This window comes from Corvus brachyrhynchos, unplaced genomic scaffold, assembly GCF_000691975.1.
Source record: "Corvus brachyrhynchos isolate BGI_N302 unplaced genomic scaffold, ASM69197v1 scaffold115, whole genome shotgun sequence".
Classification (NCBI taxonomy): Eukaryota; Metazoa; Chordata; class Aves; order Passeriformes; family Corvidae; genus Corvus; species Corvus brachyrhynchos.
Window position 1 is genome coordinate 22,094,420 of NW_008239553.1, and position 16,000 is coordinate 22,110,419.

The following is a 16,000-nucleotide window of genomic DNA, read 5'->3' on the forward strand; positions in this document are numbered from 1 at the left end:
ATTTTAAAACTCCAAGTGGGATGCAGTATGGAATTCCTGTTGTCAGTTATAATATTTAGAATCATACCACCATTTTACAGATTTCTTCAAGATGAACTTCTAGGTTTTTTTATGGATATTCTTATATCACATCCTATGGAATCATCCTACAAAAAAATTTGGTTTGCTTTAACCTGAGCATCACTTTGATCCCCAAATGTTTTCTTACTTTGTTGCTCTGTGTTAAGCAATGGTTTTTAATATTTGCTTTCCTTAAGCATTTGCTGTTTATAGGCTTCATAGCCAGTTTATATTCATCTGGTTTTTGCCTTAGTAGTGTAGAATATTTATTTACTATTCCAGATTTACAGCTTCTTTTCAGAATTACAACTTTAAGAAGTGGTAGAAGGGTATCCATTTTTCTGGCTATTTAATACATTTGCAGTGGTTAACAAATTTGTTAGCAAGTTTTGATAATTTATTTCTGTGCATTTTGTTTCAGAGGGGTGGAATAACAACTGGTTTTTTTAATTATTTTTCTTTTTTTTTTTTCCCCCCCCACCTTCCTAAATACAGCACTATAGAAGGAAAGGGTAACAGGACACTCCCTGAATTTATACCCTCATGGAATGGTGCTGAAGATTTAGGTGGGAAAACAGAAACTGCATTCCTTTTAAAAGAATTGGACACTCTGAGGGCCAAAAATAAAAAGGTACAATTGAGATATTCAGATCACAGTATTTGCTTTTTTATAATTCCCTTGCAAAACATTCATTTTAAACTGTGCCTGATTTAGTTTTGTTATTTATTTTAGTGCACCAATCACTAGCTTCCTGTCATTTTGGATTCTTAGTATCCGCTTAACAACTATTTCTCTGGAATTAAAATAAAACCCCTCCAAGCTACCCTCTGATTTTTTAAATCAATGACATAGATTCTTACACCCTGGATGAAAACCAGTGAAGACCAAAGACTAGACCAGGATTTCATGAACAGCATCTAGAGCTCATTGTTCTGATGCTTCTGTACATGTGGCCTAGATAATTAATGCGCCCTGATAGCTCTGCTTTATTGAAGGGGAGAAAATTCCATTCTCTTTGAACACTGCATTTCTTCTAGTGTTAGCTATGGTGGCATATGCCTAAACAACCTAACAGTCTCTAGTCTTTCCATGAAGTGTCATTGAATATTCAAGCTCAGATATCTGTCCAAGAAAAGATTTAGTGAATACCCATTTAAAAGAAAGGCCTGAAGATGTGAAATATCAATCTATCTGTTGAAGAACATGAAAAATGCATTTACACCAGTCTTTTCCAACTGTGATGTCAGTATCTTGGTAGGAAACAGGCTATTCATGCAGACACCACCTGCATTATATTACATGCAATTCTAAACTTCCTTAGCAAGAAGGACTACAGCTGGCGATACCTGAGGAAGAGAATCCCAAATAAAAACAGTGGCATGTGCATTGCTACTTGTCTCACAGAGCAAGATAGGCCAGATGTTAAAAAATATATTAGTAACATTTGTTCTTTAAACAAATAAATACAATAATTTGAACTTCTGCTGTAATGCTTAGTGTTTGTATTTTGGGGGTAAGAAATTGTTATTTACAATTTTATTGTGGTTGAAATAACTGGTTGACAGTTTCAGCCAGATAAGAATCTTACTGTCCGTTTGTTCAATTCAGCTTCAAGATAAGCTGGCTGAAAAGGACAAGGAGCTGAAGACAATGAAACTGGACTTAGAATTGCAAGACAGAGCTACAGAAGCTAAGATTGCAGAAAAGATTGCAGGTACAGTAGGCAAGCATTTAACAGATGGCTGTATGGCTCATACAGTACCCGTGGTTGCTATATGACGTGGCCTAGTGAATGTTAGCTTTATTTGCTAAAGGAGGGAAGATTTGACTTTTTTTTTTTATGTGTGGTTGTTTAGAGTTGCTTAGAAAATAGATGGCTTTAACATCCTGGTACTGGTATTAGTAGGAGCTTTACCTGTATTCATACTGATTTGGGCATTAAATGCATTGTTAACACCATGTCAATCCAATCACAAAAAGGTTGTTTGTTTTGTTGGAAGGTCCTGAACAAACAAGGGGAAATAATGATTACCAGTGCCTCTACCTTTCAACCAGCAGTTCAAATAGCACTTATTGTTTTAGCTGGTTCAGAGCAATACTACCCCCTCCCCGTGTTTGGAGATAGTCTCACATTCACCTCGACTAGAGACCCGCAATGTTCTTGAAAAATCTGCTCTTTTGGTAGTTAAAATGAATTTTTGTCGGATGTTGGCGTATATCCAGTGAATGAAGTGTGTATGAATTCTCAGAAGGAAAGGTTTTTAAGTTTATAGCTGAAAGTGAATGTGTGCTTATATTTGTTATTAATTGTTCTTTAGATAGACATACAAGCATGGAGACAGTTCGTATGCTGTGCTTGTGGAACCTGCTAATGTAATGAAGCTGAGCATTCTTATTATTGAAAAGTGACTGTGTATACAGTGTAGCCACTAGATGAAAAATAAGGTTTTCATGGAGATGTTTAAAAAATTTAATGGGAGTGCTTTTATAAATTCATTGTAGCATTTGTTCAGAAAGAGAGTGTAAGCTTGGTAAAATTGTTTCCTCATAGATCACGCACGCTTCATAGAGTATTAATAGTGCTAATAGCTGTCCCCAAAATACTTGTATTTTGTAAGGGAGGAATAATTGTCTTCAGGAAAATGGAGCAGATAATAAACTCTCTAGCTGAAAAACAGATGGCTGACTTTCCACTTAATATCAAACTCCTGAGAATACAGTATACTGTGAATATTATAGATGGAAAAGAGAGTTCCTAGGTTTTCTGTAGTGGGGGAAGGGAAAGGCAAATCTAATCAACATATTAAGAAAAAAATGAAATACAGGCATAATTTTATTCTTATTTAAGTTCACATATCTGCTTGCTTTATTTTCAGAAGAAAAAAAAAGCTGCACTATGTGTTGTTGTTATATCCACCAGCCAAAAGCTAATGCAACTTGTTTGGGTTGAATATGAAGTTTTGTGATTGTTCCTGGATATTTGCCCAGTGTTTTACCTCTGTACTTGGTTCTCTTTGATATAGGTGTTCATTGCTCATTAAAACCTGGAAAGAAAGGTGTGTCAGGGGTAGTTTCATTTTTATGCATACAGTTGAAATACTTGTTAGGAAATTGTTGTTTCTCTACACTACTGCTTAAACTTTCTAATGATGTCCTCAGCATATTTTTCTCTTCGAAACAGAATGGCATGAATATGGATATATTAATTTAACATGCTTATTTTGTTTTAAAAGGAAGAACAAACCAAATTTTAAAGAGAGCTACAGAGTGTAATAACAATGACCTTTAAAAAATAAACTTTTTTTCTCCTTTTATGAGTACAGGAAGTATAAAATCCTTTAAATGCTGAAGAGAGAGGGCAAGAGGCTCCTTACTACTTAAAACTGTTTGCTAAAAGGAAGCATCGTTAATATTTCACAGTTTTTTTGTTTCCTGTCTTACAGTTCTAAGAATGTTACCAAGTTTGGATAAATGGTTTGAAATCTGGAATTATGTGAACCAAACTGGATTTGTGGAAGCCTATGTGTGCCTCTCTCATAAAAGCCTTGGGGAGAGTTCTAATGGACAAGCAGAACCTAATAAAGGGCAGACAGTGTGCTTAAGGAAAACCTTATCCCCCTGCGTTAAGTTCTTTGAGGAAGGGAGAACACATGCTGCTGTGATTTCATGTTACTAGTTAATGTTTAATTACTGCAGTGTATAACACATGGTAGAGTGAAGCTTGTAAATATGGGTGTTTGCATTTTTATTATTACTTAGTACTGACTTTATGATAAGTAAGTGACTCCACAAAATTATATTGTAAAGAACATAAGAAAGGTACACCATAAAAGTGTTATCTACTTTGAGGAATATTAGAATTCTGTTTTAAAAGGTAGCCCTCTAATTGATAGGCTTTACCTAAACAAGTCCCATGGAAAGAATGGGAAAGTGAAGACAAAGGGCGTTTTGAAATGGAGTTATAACCGTCTACAGAAACAAATAATCCAAAGATTGTCAGTTTATTATTTTTACATTGTTCAAAGGAAAAAGTGAGGAAAAAAGTGTAAATTTGTGAAATCCTTCATGAGAAAAGAAGAAAAAGTAGAATTAAGGCAGAAGATACACATGATGGAAGAAAAATATAATATTGTGTGCAGTAAATAACTTCTTTTCAGAACACGTTTATTTTTGAATTTTGCTAGCCTTGAAAATGGATTTTAAAACTTCTTTGGGTCCCTATCTCTATGTCAGCTAGTTATGGCTAAAGAAAATTAGGGAATTTGAAGTTTTGGTTTCAGACTTTTAAGCATTAAAGACTATTGTTTCTGGTGGTCACAGTTGCTACAGATTCCTGCAGTTTATTCATTATTCTTCTGTTGGATTTTGTGTCATTCTAACCCAATGTCAAGAAAGTACTGTTAGTTTCACTCCCTGTCATGAAGAAGAACAGAGATGGAGGCAACATCAGGAAAACCAAGGGAAGAGCACATCATGAAAGAACAGACACCAGGATAGTGTAAGGACAAACGGAACACCACGTGTGAAGTGGGTATGAAGAACAGACAAATCTTGAAATTTGGGTGTGCAGAACTTTGATATGTTGAACGGAAAAGGGAGTGGGTGCCACCTGTGGGAGTGGAAAAAGGAAGGAGCATACATCTTTCTGAGGACAGACTGGAAAATAAAGATGGAGGCATTGCAAAGGAGTAAGTCTTCAAAACAACTAGCTGAGAGAACAATTCTCACTTTGGATGGATGTAATAAGTGACTTCGTTTTTTCCTAATGGAAGAATTAAACAGAGGATATATAGGAGCTTTTCAAGGAAGGAGCTGGTTGAGTGTAAGAGAGAGTTACAGAGCATAGTGGTAACTTCTCTAGACTGGAAAAAATATCAAAGCCCTATTCTTCTCACAGTTCCATTACTGCAGCAAGATATACCATAGTTGGCATCAGAACCTCAGCTCCTGGAATATTTTTGTTGCTATCGCAATATATACTGAGACTAAGAATAATTCTGAACAAAAATATAATAAAAATATTTATCCTTAAATCTTTCTGTAGCAATGGCAATTCTGTGAGTTGGGGTTTTTTTTGTGCCAGTATCTAATAATAATGTTACCAAAATTTAATACTTTTTTAAATCAACATCAGCTCAGCAGGATTGAGTCCAGCCCTGTTATGGGTTTCACGCCTTTTTTGATGCCTGAGAACTGTATTAGCGTTCTGTAGATGCTCTCTGAAAGACTAAGGTAATGATAGGAAATAACAGTGTGGAAAAAGGAAAGCAGTACTTCTAATATGGTGGTATACATTATACAACTTTCAGTCTCCTGGAAACTATGGCAGTATACCTACAATGAAGTCTCTATTTCAGGTCTGTTTTTATGAAAATGTTGTGAATATACATTTGCGGTATTTTGGAATTCTTGAATATGGTGTGGAAATATTCATGAACATTATTTGAAGTTTTCTAAATTAACTTGAAAAATAATTACTGAGTATGCATATGCAATAGATTTAATAGCAAAAGTGAAACAAATATCCAAGTGGCTATTAGCTTAATTTGATTTAATATCCATAAAGTAAGAGGAAATAAGTAATCTTGCTAGTAATAAACTTTGGGTGGCAATAACTTTCAGCACAGAAGAAAAGTATTTTCCATTTCTTAAAAGCTCACTTTAGAGTCCCTTTTTAGATGTTATTTTTCTTTCCTGCATGTCATCCATTAAAGATTAGCTGTGGAAGGTTGGAGCATGGAGAGATTATGAATGACAGAACAACTCCTGCAGAATAATAATCAGTTTTTGGTATTTAATGCTGTTTGACTTTTGCAGACACATTTCTTATTAACCTTTGGTACAAACAGAAATCCAGGTTCCTGATATCTCATGGAGAAGATGAATTCAAGATCCTCTTCCAATTAAACTGAAATAAGGCCAATATTGGGCTTTAGCCAAAAGAACTCAGAAGTTCCCAACTCTCGTGTTTATAAACTTAAATATGAATGATATTTTACAGTTTGAGGAGGTAATGCATATACTTCCCTAAACCAGTTTTCTGTGCATAATTTATTTATATATTTAGTCTATACAGTTCTTAGGGGGTTTGTCCTACTAAATGCTTCATTATGAAGTACTATTTCCTGAATATATTTTCAAAATATTTCCTGATAAATAACACAATTTCGAAAATAGCTGTAGGATTTGAATCCTCTGTATGGGAAGATAGACAATCCATCCAAAAAACAGGAAAAACCCCAAGGTGGGGGCACCGTGACTGAGAAATTCTTGGCTTAATTTTTAACAGCTTAATTTGAAACAATGTGATTTTACCTTCAGATTGTCAGAATTGTTGATTGTCAAAAAGTTGTGTACAGCTCTTTGAAGTACAATATATGACGAGTTGGCATAGATTAAAATGTCAATTACTAAGCTATTGGTTGGTGGAGATTTTATGTAAAGAGCAGGCCGGTTTCTTCTGCATTTTTTATGACTAGTCTGGCCCTTCTTTCTTCCACACAAGTGGTAGATGAGCATAAAGAATTGGGTTTTATTCAAGAATAAAAAGGTCTGCAAATAATCTACTTCTTGAGGCATTACAGAACTTTAACACAACAAATTATAACTTGCAAGCTTTAATGCAATGTTTATATTTTCCCCCTAAAAGTAAATATTCAGGCATCAGTAATTATTCACTGAAAAAAAAAGTTTAACAGCATTATGGTTTGAATTTTGAAGTCAGCTGTGTTTAGTGTATTAGAAGCAGAGGCTTAAGTATTTTACAGGGATTGGCTTTCACAAGAACTGCCTTGGGGTCTGTGTATAATACTCTCTCCTATTCTTTCCCACTTTATTTTTTTTTTAATTGAATTGCGATCTGAGTACACAAAGAAAACCCTGTGCAGAGCTGCCACTAAGCAACTTTAGCCTTTTATTAAGAACACTCTGTTTATAGCATTGGAAATGTAGAAGCAGATGAATGCTATGCACTAAATACATACAACAAACACAAAGCAATAAAGAAGTCAGTGTGTTCTATCAGTGTTTGTCCAGACTGCTTTATCTATAAAGTCATATTTAGGTGTAAATTACTTTTAGTCTATAACTCCTGGTACAGACTGGTGAAAACTCTTAAATAGTTTTCCTATGATCTTCTTATCACTATTTTACTTTTATTTTTCAGTTATACGTCATAACTGAAAGTAAATGAATGGTGACTTTCAAAAAAGAGCTGGGAACTTAAGTTGTCTATTTTGTAATAGAACATGTCAGCACTATTTTTAAGTTGACAGTCAGCCCTGGAGCTCCTGATAGTTTGCCATTAACCTGAATAAGAACTTTGTAAGGGCTTTAGAATTTGAACATTTCTAGGGATTATCTGCATTTTGTAACATGTATAAGCAGAGACCAATTAATGACACATTTTAAAGGCTTTTGTAGCAATGCAGGGATTTTTTTTTTTAATTTGGCTATGATAAGATTGACTTATTTAAGGGTTGTGAGCACAGTCATTAAATTTAGTAGAAGGAAATCTCAGAGGATTTTGATTTCTGTTTTGAGTAGATAACAAATACGTACATGTTTGTATTTCTGTAAGGAGAACAAGCATATATCCATATGGTTAAATAAAATTTAATAATAGTTGCCCATCTGGAAATGGCAAAGATAGTTTCCAAGTTCTCTTCTGATCAGACAGATGGAGACCCAGCAATTCCTCCCAGGAATGGGAGGACTGATGAAAATGAAAAGGCAGGTAGTCATTGCACCTCTTTTCCCAGTATACTTCTCTAATTCCTCACATTCACATAGCTGCTACCCAGAAGTACGAAGTGAAAGCAAAACAAAAATCCCTGAAAAGTTTCAGTTAAACCTCTCTTGCAGGATAAATTTCATCTGACAGTTTTTTCATAGAAGCAACTGAGCAGAATAAACAAGCAGCTCATTATGAGAATCTTGAATTCCAAGAATGACTGGGCCAAGCAAGTTCTTTCCTGCTTCTACTTTTCCATCAGAATATACATATCCAAAGGACAGAAAACAGAAAATATTCTTTGTTTCATTTTTCCCATGATTTCAACATTCACTCCTATCTTAGGTCTGTATACCTTCATGAAACAGCAGTCAAATCATGCATTGAAATTTTTTTTGTCATTATTATTATTTCAATCAATTTTTGAATATTTAAAATGCTCAGAGCCTTTTTTGTAAAAGCGTATAATCTCATTTGTATTTCTTGCTGTTGTAATGGCACAAGTAACTAGTAAAATTACTTTGAATGTATCAGAATCAATGCCAAAGAAAATCCTAAGTCACTCATTGTTCAGCGAACAGTGATCTTGAATACTAAATCTTAAACTGCAAAACCCTGACCCTCTGCAGCAATACATTGTTATTAACAAAAAAGCTTTCTCACCATGTCTTTTCCTTTGAATTAAATGATCACTATAACTAGTGCTTGTTGCAAAAACTATTAATAAAGTTTTAATTGCACTGTTTCTTGGATCACTTTTTTTTTACACAGTCCAATGCCAAGAGCAGTATTTTGTCACGTTTGATGACAAACACCTTGCAAAGTCCAAAATACTGTTATTATTTCTGTAAAACTGGCCTATCTTGAAAACCAATTGTTGTAGTGTTATAATATTACTGTATCTTCTTAAATACAGTAGTAGTGTGGATAGTGATCTCATATTTTAAGATCTGGCCTGTATTCCAATTTTACTTTTTTTTAATTAGTAATGTGACGTGATTTCTGCTGCCATAAATGTTTTAAGTCACAAAATTTTTCTCTTTTTCTTCTCTTACTCTGTTTATTTTATTTACGCAGATGACCTCTAGGAAATAAGCAAACAGACTTTTATCCTGGCAGTCGTGCTTTCCCTGCTCCCCCCAAAGTTCCATGTTTGGAAAATCATGAACCGCTGTCTAAACTAGAATGATTTCCAGCACACCTTCTCATGTTTTAAAGGTGGTTTAAAAAGTATAGGAGATAAGTTTGCCAAAAGAATCAGGTTCAACTAAGAAAATATGTACACTGCTTTGACTCAGTAAACTCATACTTGGTATGGTTCATCTTCTTCATATTTACTTTTGCCCATATTAGAAAACAATTAGCTTACTAAACAAATTTGAGTATTTGGGATAAAAAAATCTACTTTGAGTCTCTCTCATTTGACTAAGAATTACATGATATTTGATAAGCTTGTTTAAAAATGGACATATCCAAATATTATTGTAAACATCCATTGATTTGTTTTACCTGCAATATAAGTATTTTACTTAGTTGGCTTACATAGTAGCTAATAATATTTGTTAATGTAATTTAACTGCTGTGAACCTTTACTGAACAAATATTGAAATTTATACAAGTCAAAGAAAGAGAATCTCTAATGACTTTTGTAAAAGCTTCCATTTAATGGTTAAGGAGAAAAGTTTATATGACATACCAGATGCAATTAACAGTAGATTTTACATTTAATAAAAAGAAAGAAGCATATGTATTTGCTTTATTCATTCCATCATAATTTGCATTAGAGCTGTGGGTGTTTAATGAGCAAATTCCAGCTAAAATGCTATATTGATTTTCTAAGTGAACTTTGTAATAGCTATCTACCTTACAAAAGCTCTCTGTTTACAATTGTTTTTTTTACTAAAAACTAAAAATGTTTTAGAATTGATGAGTTTAGCATAATGATTCTTTTAAAATAAAGAGCTCTTTTAGACTATGCAGGGGTTTTAGTTACAAGGAGAAAGATGTTAATAAATTCTTCCAAAACAAATAAAGTTTATACAACTAAATAGTAATGCTGTACTGTTATATACTACAGTATTTGCAAGCTTGGGAAAATAATCCTTTTTTCTTAATTCAGTTCTCTGGGATTTAAATATTTTGACTCTTCAATGCCATTATATATATATATATGAATTAGTAAATTGCACAATTAATTTTAGCTTAATACTAGACTACTCATACTTCATTTTTGTGTGTCATTTTCTTGCTTGAAATACGAGTTCTATAAGAATTTGTGTTTCTTCTTGGTCAGGCCTCAAGACAGAAAGGGTAGGGTTGGTTGGTTAGTATGCCACTAGAAGGTCCCCAAGGAAAACCTTGTAATGTCGACGAGAGCAGTTGGTGACAAAGTAGCTGGATCTGTTTTTCCTTTGGATCAGGTGCCAAGTCAGTGTGGCAGTATGGAGTCAGTATTTTGCTGGATATGGCATACCTTGAATGGAACTTAGAAGCATGACTTGGTGTTACTCTCAATCCATCTTCACCTTGCATTTTTAAGAAGCATAGGGATGATAATCTGGATAATTTTTACTCTTTCTAATATGAAAGAATTTCATGTCACTCTTTCATAGACTCTACCTGGACAGCTTTTACAGCACGCGTTTTCCTAGATATGGCACAAAATGTTTTGCTTAGCTGCTGCATTGAGACCCAAATGTGTATGCATTTCACTTATTTCAAGAATGCTGTGGTCCTTACGGTCCTGAACTTCTACTTGTGACTCATCCATAGCTCAGTGTGAATGGTGAATGCTCAGACTACCTGCAGTCATGTGACTCTTATAATACTCCCTATAGTAGGAAAAAGGAATTAATAAAATATTAAATTAGAGTCAGAAATGTACAGGCATTGGGTAACAAAAACATCAAACCTAAATTCAGGCTTGGCTGGTAAAGAAATCAGGTGAGTTAGTCTTCTGTAGGCCATTAAAATGAGTTAGAGGAGGTCTTTAAGTATTTTTTAAATAAGTAATTTCTTTTGGAAGTGTCAGTATTGCTATGTTGTATTAAAATGCCATGTATCTAAGTATCTTTTTTTTTTAAAACTTTGACTACTGTGCAAGCATCTTACATGATTTTCTACATTTCCCCTAATCTGTTTTAATGTTAAACAATTGGCTTGCAATATTACCTTTAAGAAACAGAACCAAAAGCCAGACACTTGTAATTGATATAGAATGACTATAAATATTTTTTTAATGCAGTTGGTGGATCTGGTCATTGGGATATTTACACCAATGCTTTAATTTAGAGGACGGATATGAAAACAACAAGAGTTGCTCAATTTAAGTCACTTTTCATAGCTGATAGTCAAAACAGTGTTTTGTAATAGACTTCTGGGTGAGGGAAAGGTTCACTGTTCAAGGCAATCAGCTTCTGAGCTGCTATCAGGGGTGGTAAGATTTCAGATAAGCAGGATGCTTAAGTAACTTGAAAACTATCTTTTTCTGAATGTTTTCATACTGTTAAATGTACATCACTTTGGTTTAATGACAAATAAGCAATAATCTGTTTTTTAAAAGCCTGTATAGTCATTATTACCACTGGTTGTACTTACAAAGAAAGGGAATTAGATATGTCAAAAGACAGTCACTCTAAGTGTACATGTACATTCAAGATCCATTGCAGGAGTCAACAAATTGTGGGTTTTCGTGCTGAGATTAAGATGTTCTAAGGTCTGATAGAAGGGGTGCACTTTAAGAGGCCAGAAAGAAGTTAACTAAACTGGAAAATAATTAACCTCAGAATAGTAATAAGTGCCAAATCTTCAGTTATTTTAGACAACTTTCTATTCATTCCAGGATTTGTTTTCGTTATGAAAATTGCATAGTGTTTCCACTTGCAGCTTTATGGAAAGGGTTCTCTGTGACATGTGTCTGTCATGATGCTAGATAAACTGACATAATTTACTGGAAAAACTATAGCAAATAAATATATAAAGGTACTGATAGGTAATTACCATACCGAATCAAACTACTTGTGTATCCCAGATCCAGTCAGGACATAGCAGTTGCACTGTAGTTTACCCAGGTAGTCAGTGCTCTGGCACTGGTTTCCCTGCCATCACAGATCTCAGCAATCCAAGTGGAAGTCTGGTGCGCTGAAATGCGCAGCCTAGGTTATCTCATATGGTTTTTTCTTTTTCTTGCTGAGCCACCTACCTTGCAGATATCAGATGCATTCTCTGCAAGTGCTGCAAACTTATTGCTGGATACCAGCCAGTGCAAATCCAGTGTAACAGCTGCCTTACTCCTGTCTTAGTTTTTTAACTCCCTGTCAAGCAGACTTTCTTGTTGCAAGCAGGGGAAATAGATCTTTAAGGAAAAAAAGACACTATTCTTCTGGATAAAGGAGAATTTAATCATTGTTTGTTAATTTTGGCATACATTTCAAAATCTGTGCTTCTGATGCTGAATTTTTGTGGTTGTTGTTGGGACACAATTTGTTACAACTCTGGCCTGATGACTAGGCTTGTAGCTCCTCTGCAGACTTTTTGTAAGGGGAGGGACTGCACTTTCAGAAATTACGTTTAGCCTTTCCCTATCTGATTTTGTGTAATCTGCTGTTAGCCTGCAACCTTCTGCTAGCCCTGCAAAAAATGCTTCCTTACTCCTCAGTGACAGTCTTCTCCCCAGCTTGAGGGCAAGAGGATTCCTTTTTTCTTGGTACTGATAAAATGTATTTTGTGCCAGCAATATAGCTGCTACAAAAGTGTGCTGCTGTGTTTCTATTGTTTCATTCTGTGAAGAACAATATAATGTTTCATTATATATTTCACTATGAAGTTGTTTTGCAATAATGTACAGAGGTGAAATAAGAGTAAAATAACAAATAAAGGCAAAAAAGTTGATGTCAATTTAGGTGAGAATGGAGGGATAAAAGCTCTAGGCTTTTAGTAAAAGGGAGGAAGTAAAGAGGGAGGAAACCTTTCTTTGACATCTTAATGACTTAAGCAGTGGTTCAGAGAGGAGCAGAGAGTTCTGAAGGGAGTAAGGAAGCCCATCAACAATGGCTTAATACAGAAAGTTCTTGAGAAATAAATACCAAAATTTGAAAAAGACTGTAGTGTGATGTTAGGAGACTGTAGCTGTACCCCAGTTTGACAGACTAGAAAGGACAAGGAGAATTCAGGAACCTACAGATCTCAGTTGAGATTTTTGAGGTGCCAGTGAGAGGATATAGTCTTCTGTCTTGGAGTGACAGTGGTCTTACAGCATCCTGAAAGTCCCTAGGCATTTTGAAATCATGGTTTTATGATGACTGTGAGGAGAGATTTGCAGTATTGCAGAGGGAAATGATGAAAGTATGAATAAAGATTTTAGTGGAGGCAGGGCCGAAGTAAGGATTCTGGCAGTGTGCCAGAAATGGTGTTAGACATATTGACAGGGGAGAGGCAGGGAGAAAATGTAAGCTCAGGATGAGGAATGACTTGAAGGTGTTAGTTTGCTCCCAAGGATAGACAGTAAATCTTAGTTTATTGGTACCTAATGCTCCAAGGTCCATGTATGCTGTAACAGATAATATAACAGTATATTACACAATAAAGTAAAGGCTTGGCAGAGAAGGAGAGATGCCAGCTGTGCCACTCTTGTGATACCAGAGACAGACTATAAAAATATTAGAATTTTTAATATCACTGTGCTACCCTGATAGGAAGCAGTAGGAGTTTTAATGCATGATTACTTTTAACTCTGTGTCCTAGAAGAAACTTGCTACTGTCTTACATGATTCGGAGCTTTAAGAATTACTTTACTGTTAAGCAAGTATTCAGAATGCCCAGCAAATCACTTTCTTCCTGTTAGATTTTAGAGGGGTGAATTTGAAAACACATAGCTTTATTTAATACCTTAAAGTCTTGATTTTAGCAATTAACAGCAATTTAGTGTTGTGTTTAAGAAGTAATATAGACCTTACGCAGAATAATCCAAGGTCATTGGAGAAGTGTTGATTTTAGGAGGTGGTGGCAAAGGCCAATGTAAGTGCATCTAATAGTGCTTTTCCTCGTCAAACTTATTTGTTGAACACACTTTTGCAGCCCTGGTGGAAGAAGTTTATTCTGCTCAACGGGAACGTGATGAGGCTGTCATGGCAAGGCTTAGGTTAGCCAATGAAGAGAGAGATGAAGCATTTCTACGAGTCCAGCGTTTAGAAGAGTCTCTGAAAGAGTAAGTATACATTTCCTGCCCCATGTAAAAAGGCTGTTGTGTCAGTCTGTGACAGTCATAAACTGCTCAACAGTGGTAATAGGAAAACTTAGCACATTATTATCTGTGCAATAAAATAGACTAGGGCTAGTCTTACTGTGTTATTGGTTAATTTGTTAGCCATCCTGTAAAACCGTATTTTTCTCTGGAGACTGAGAGAAGGTGAATAATTTTGATCACAAAAATTAAAAATATAATCAAAAGCTTTGGTATTGATTTATTGAGGGAGAAATAAGATGAATGTGACATTTTATAGGGATCTTTTGACACAGAGTACCAGAACGTCAGTCAAAAGTTGCAACATATAGGAAATCAATCAAGCCTTTAAGCCTACTAGACATTTCTTTCAGCAAAATTTCTACTAATGATATGGGTGACATAGTAAAAATATATGGGGTTTTTTTCTTATCTTTAGTGTAGGAGCAGTTTGTAAGGTAATAAGGGTACAATTAATAGTTCATAGATTTTTATGTATACCAACAGAAACAGGCAGTCTTACGTTAAACAGAACTAAGTCAGGAGAAAATTATCAAGAGTGGTTTCTTTCTCCCTTTGGGATATAGGCAGCTTTGTAGCTACAATTTGCCTCTCCATACAATCCTTGTCCATCTGAGTTGTGATCATTTTGGTTTATCATCTTTGTTAGTCCCCCAAAGGGTAGCTCCATAAAGGCTAGAGTGCCTGAGAAATTTCTCTTACTTTTCTCCCATGAGAAGTACAAAGCAAACAAGCTTTTCATGGGAGGAGACTGAATAGGTGCAGTTTTTAGTTAACTAAATGGCAGGCAATTATGTTTTAAATAATTGATTCTACTAAGAACACTTCTCTTTAGGGCAGAAAACCAGTCATCTTCTTTTGGGTTTTTTTTATAGTTAGGGTCAGAGAATATTACCTAAATTAATTTCAATAATCTGCACGTAGTATGTCCACCATTATTTTGTAGAATTTACAGATTACTAGAGTTTGTCACAGCCTCACTATTTGTCACAAGTATACTCAGCAGCAAGATTAGGAGATTGCATACCCACAAGAATTAGTGCATGATTTGTTAAATATCTCTATGGAGCCCATTATATGTGCATATGCATCTGAAATCTTGCCTTAAACAGCAATCTCTGAGAAAATCGTAGATGTACTTTAAATTCCCATAAGAGACATCATAACTGTGAGCCTTACTTGAGTCTCCAATTTCTTCTGCCAGTCTTCCAATCTTATATGTTCCAGGAGTAAAGAAAGTTTTGTATGGCTCTAAACATCACATGATCCTTTATATAAATAGTTAGCATAAACTCAAGATCTTTGATCTTAAAGCACTCAAGTACTGCAGAAAATTAATTATTCTGGTCAACAAACCTAGTTAATGACTTTTGGGGTTCTGGCATATTGCTGCTTTTTCTGCAGTGGAATCCATAGACATATGGGTGGCAGTTCTTGAAATGCATGAATCGCTCAGAACACGTTCACTTGTTTTCCCTTCAACCACTTCTGTCTGCTTCACTCATGTTCTGGAAAACTGACTTAGTTCTAAGCAGAAATATGAGAAAAGAGAAGAAACTGTTTCTCAGAGAACATGTGTAGTACCTTCCTCAAAAAGATGTAATTGCAGAAAGCACTGGAAACACTGGGAATGAATAGTTTGGAGCCAAGCTATTACACTTTATTGCTATCATTTAGAGAAGAGCAATTGTATTGGCTGTCATCCACTTGGGTGTTCTTTCCGATGCTTTATATGGAGGTCTGATACCCTGATGCCATTCACAGTCTCAGAACTGGCATAGGAGATTTCCCTGTGGAGAACACCAACTTTCTTTTCTAACCACCACCCTTGATATTTTCTTCCTTCCTTATGGTGGTTGTTCCAAAGGTCAAGTTCTCTGTCTCAGATGTGGAGCACATAGAGGTTTGGGGTTTTTATAAAGAACATTGCCTATTTGTGCCACACTCATCAAGTTTTAGAGCAGAG

General features: G+C 35.1%; 1 protein-coding gene across 2 annotated transcripts in view; it reads left to right on the top strand.

The window, feature by feature from the left end:
• The window catches only part of MIPOL1 (mirror-image polydactyly 1), a 163,533-nt gene that overhangs the window by 27,527 nt on the left and 120,006 nt on the right, over positions 1-16,000 (top strand). For both annotated transcript variants that reach the window (XM_017742236.1, XM_008639590.2), the window contains 3 exons: positions 556-691; positions 1,670-1,775; positions 13,869-13,998. In XM_017742236.1, the coding sequence (XP_017597725.1) occupies positions 556-691; positions 1,670-1,775; positions 13,869-13,998 (372 nt within the window). The remainder of the gene's footprint in view (positions 1-555; positions 692-1,669; positions 1,776-13,868; positions 13,999-16,000) is intronic.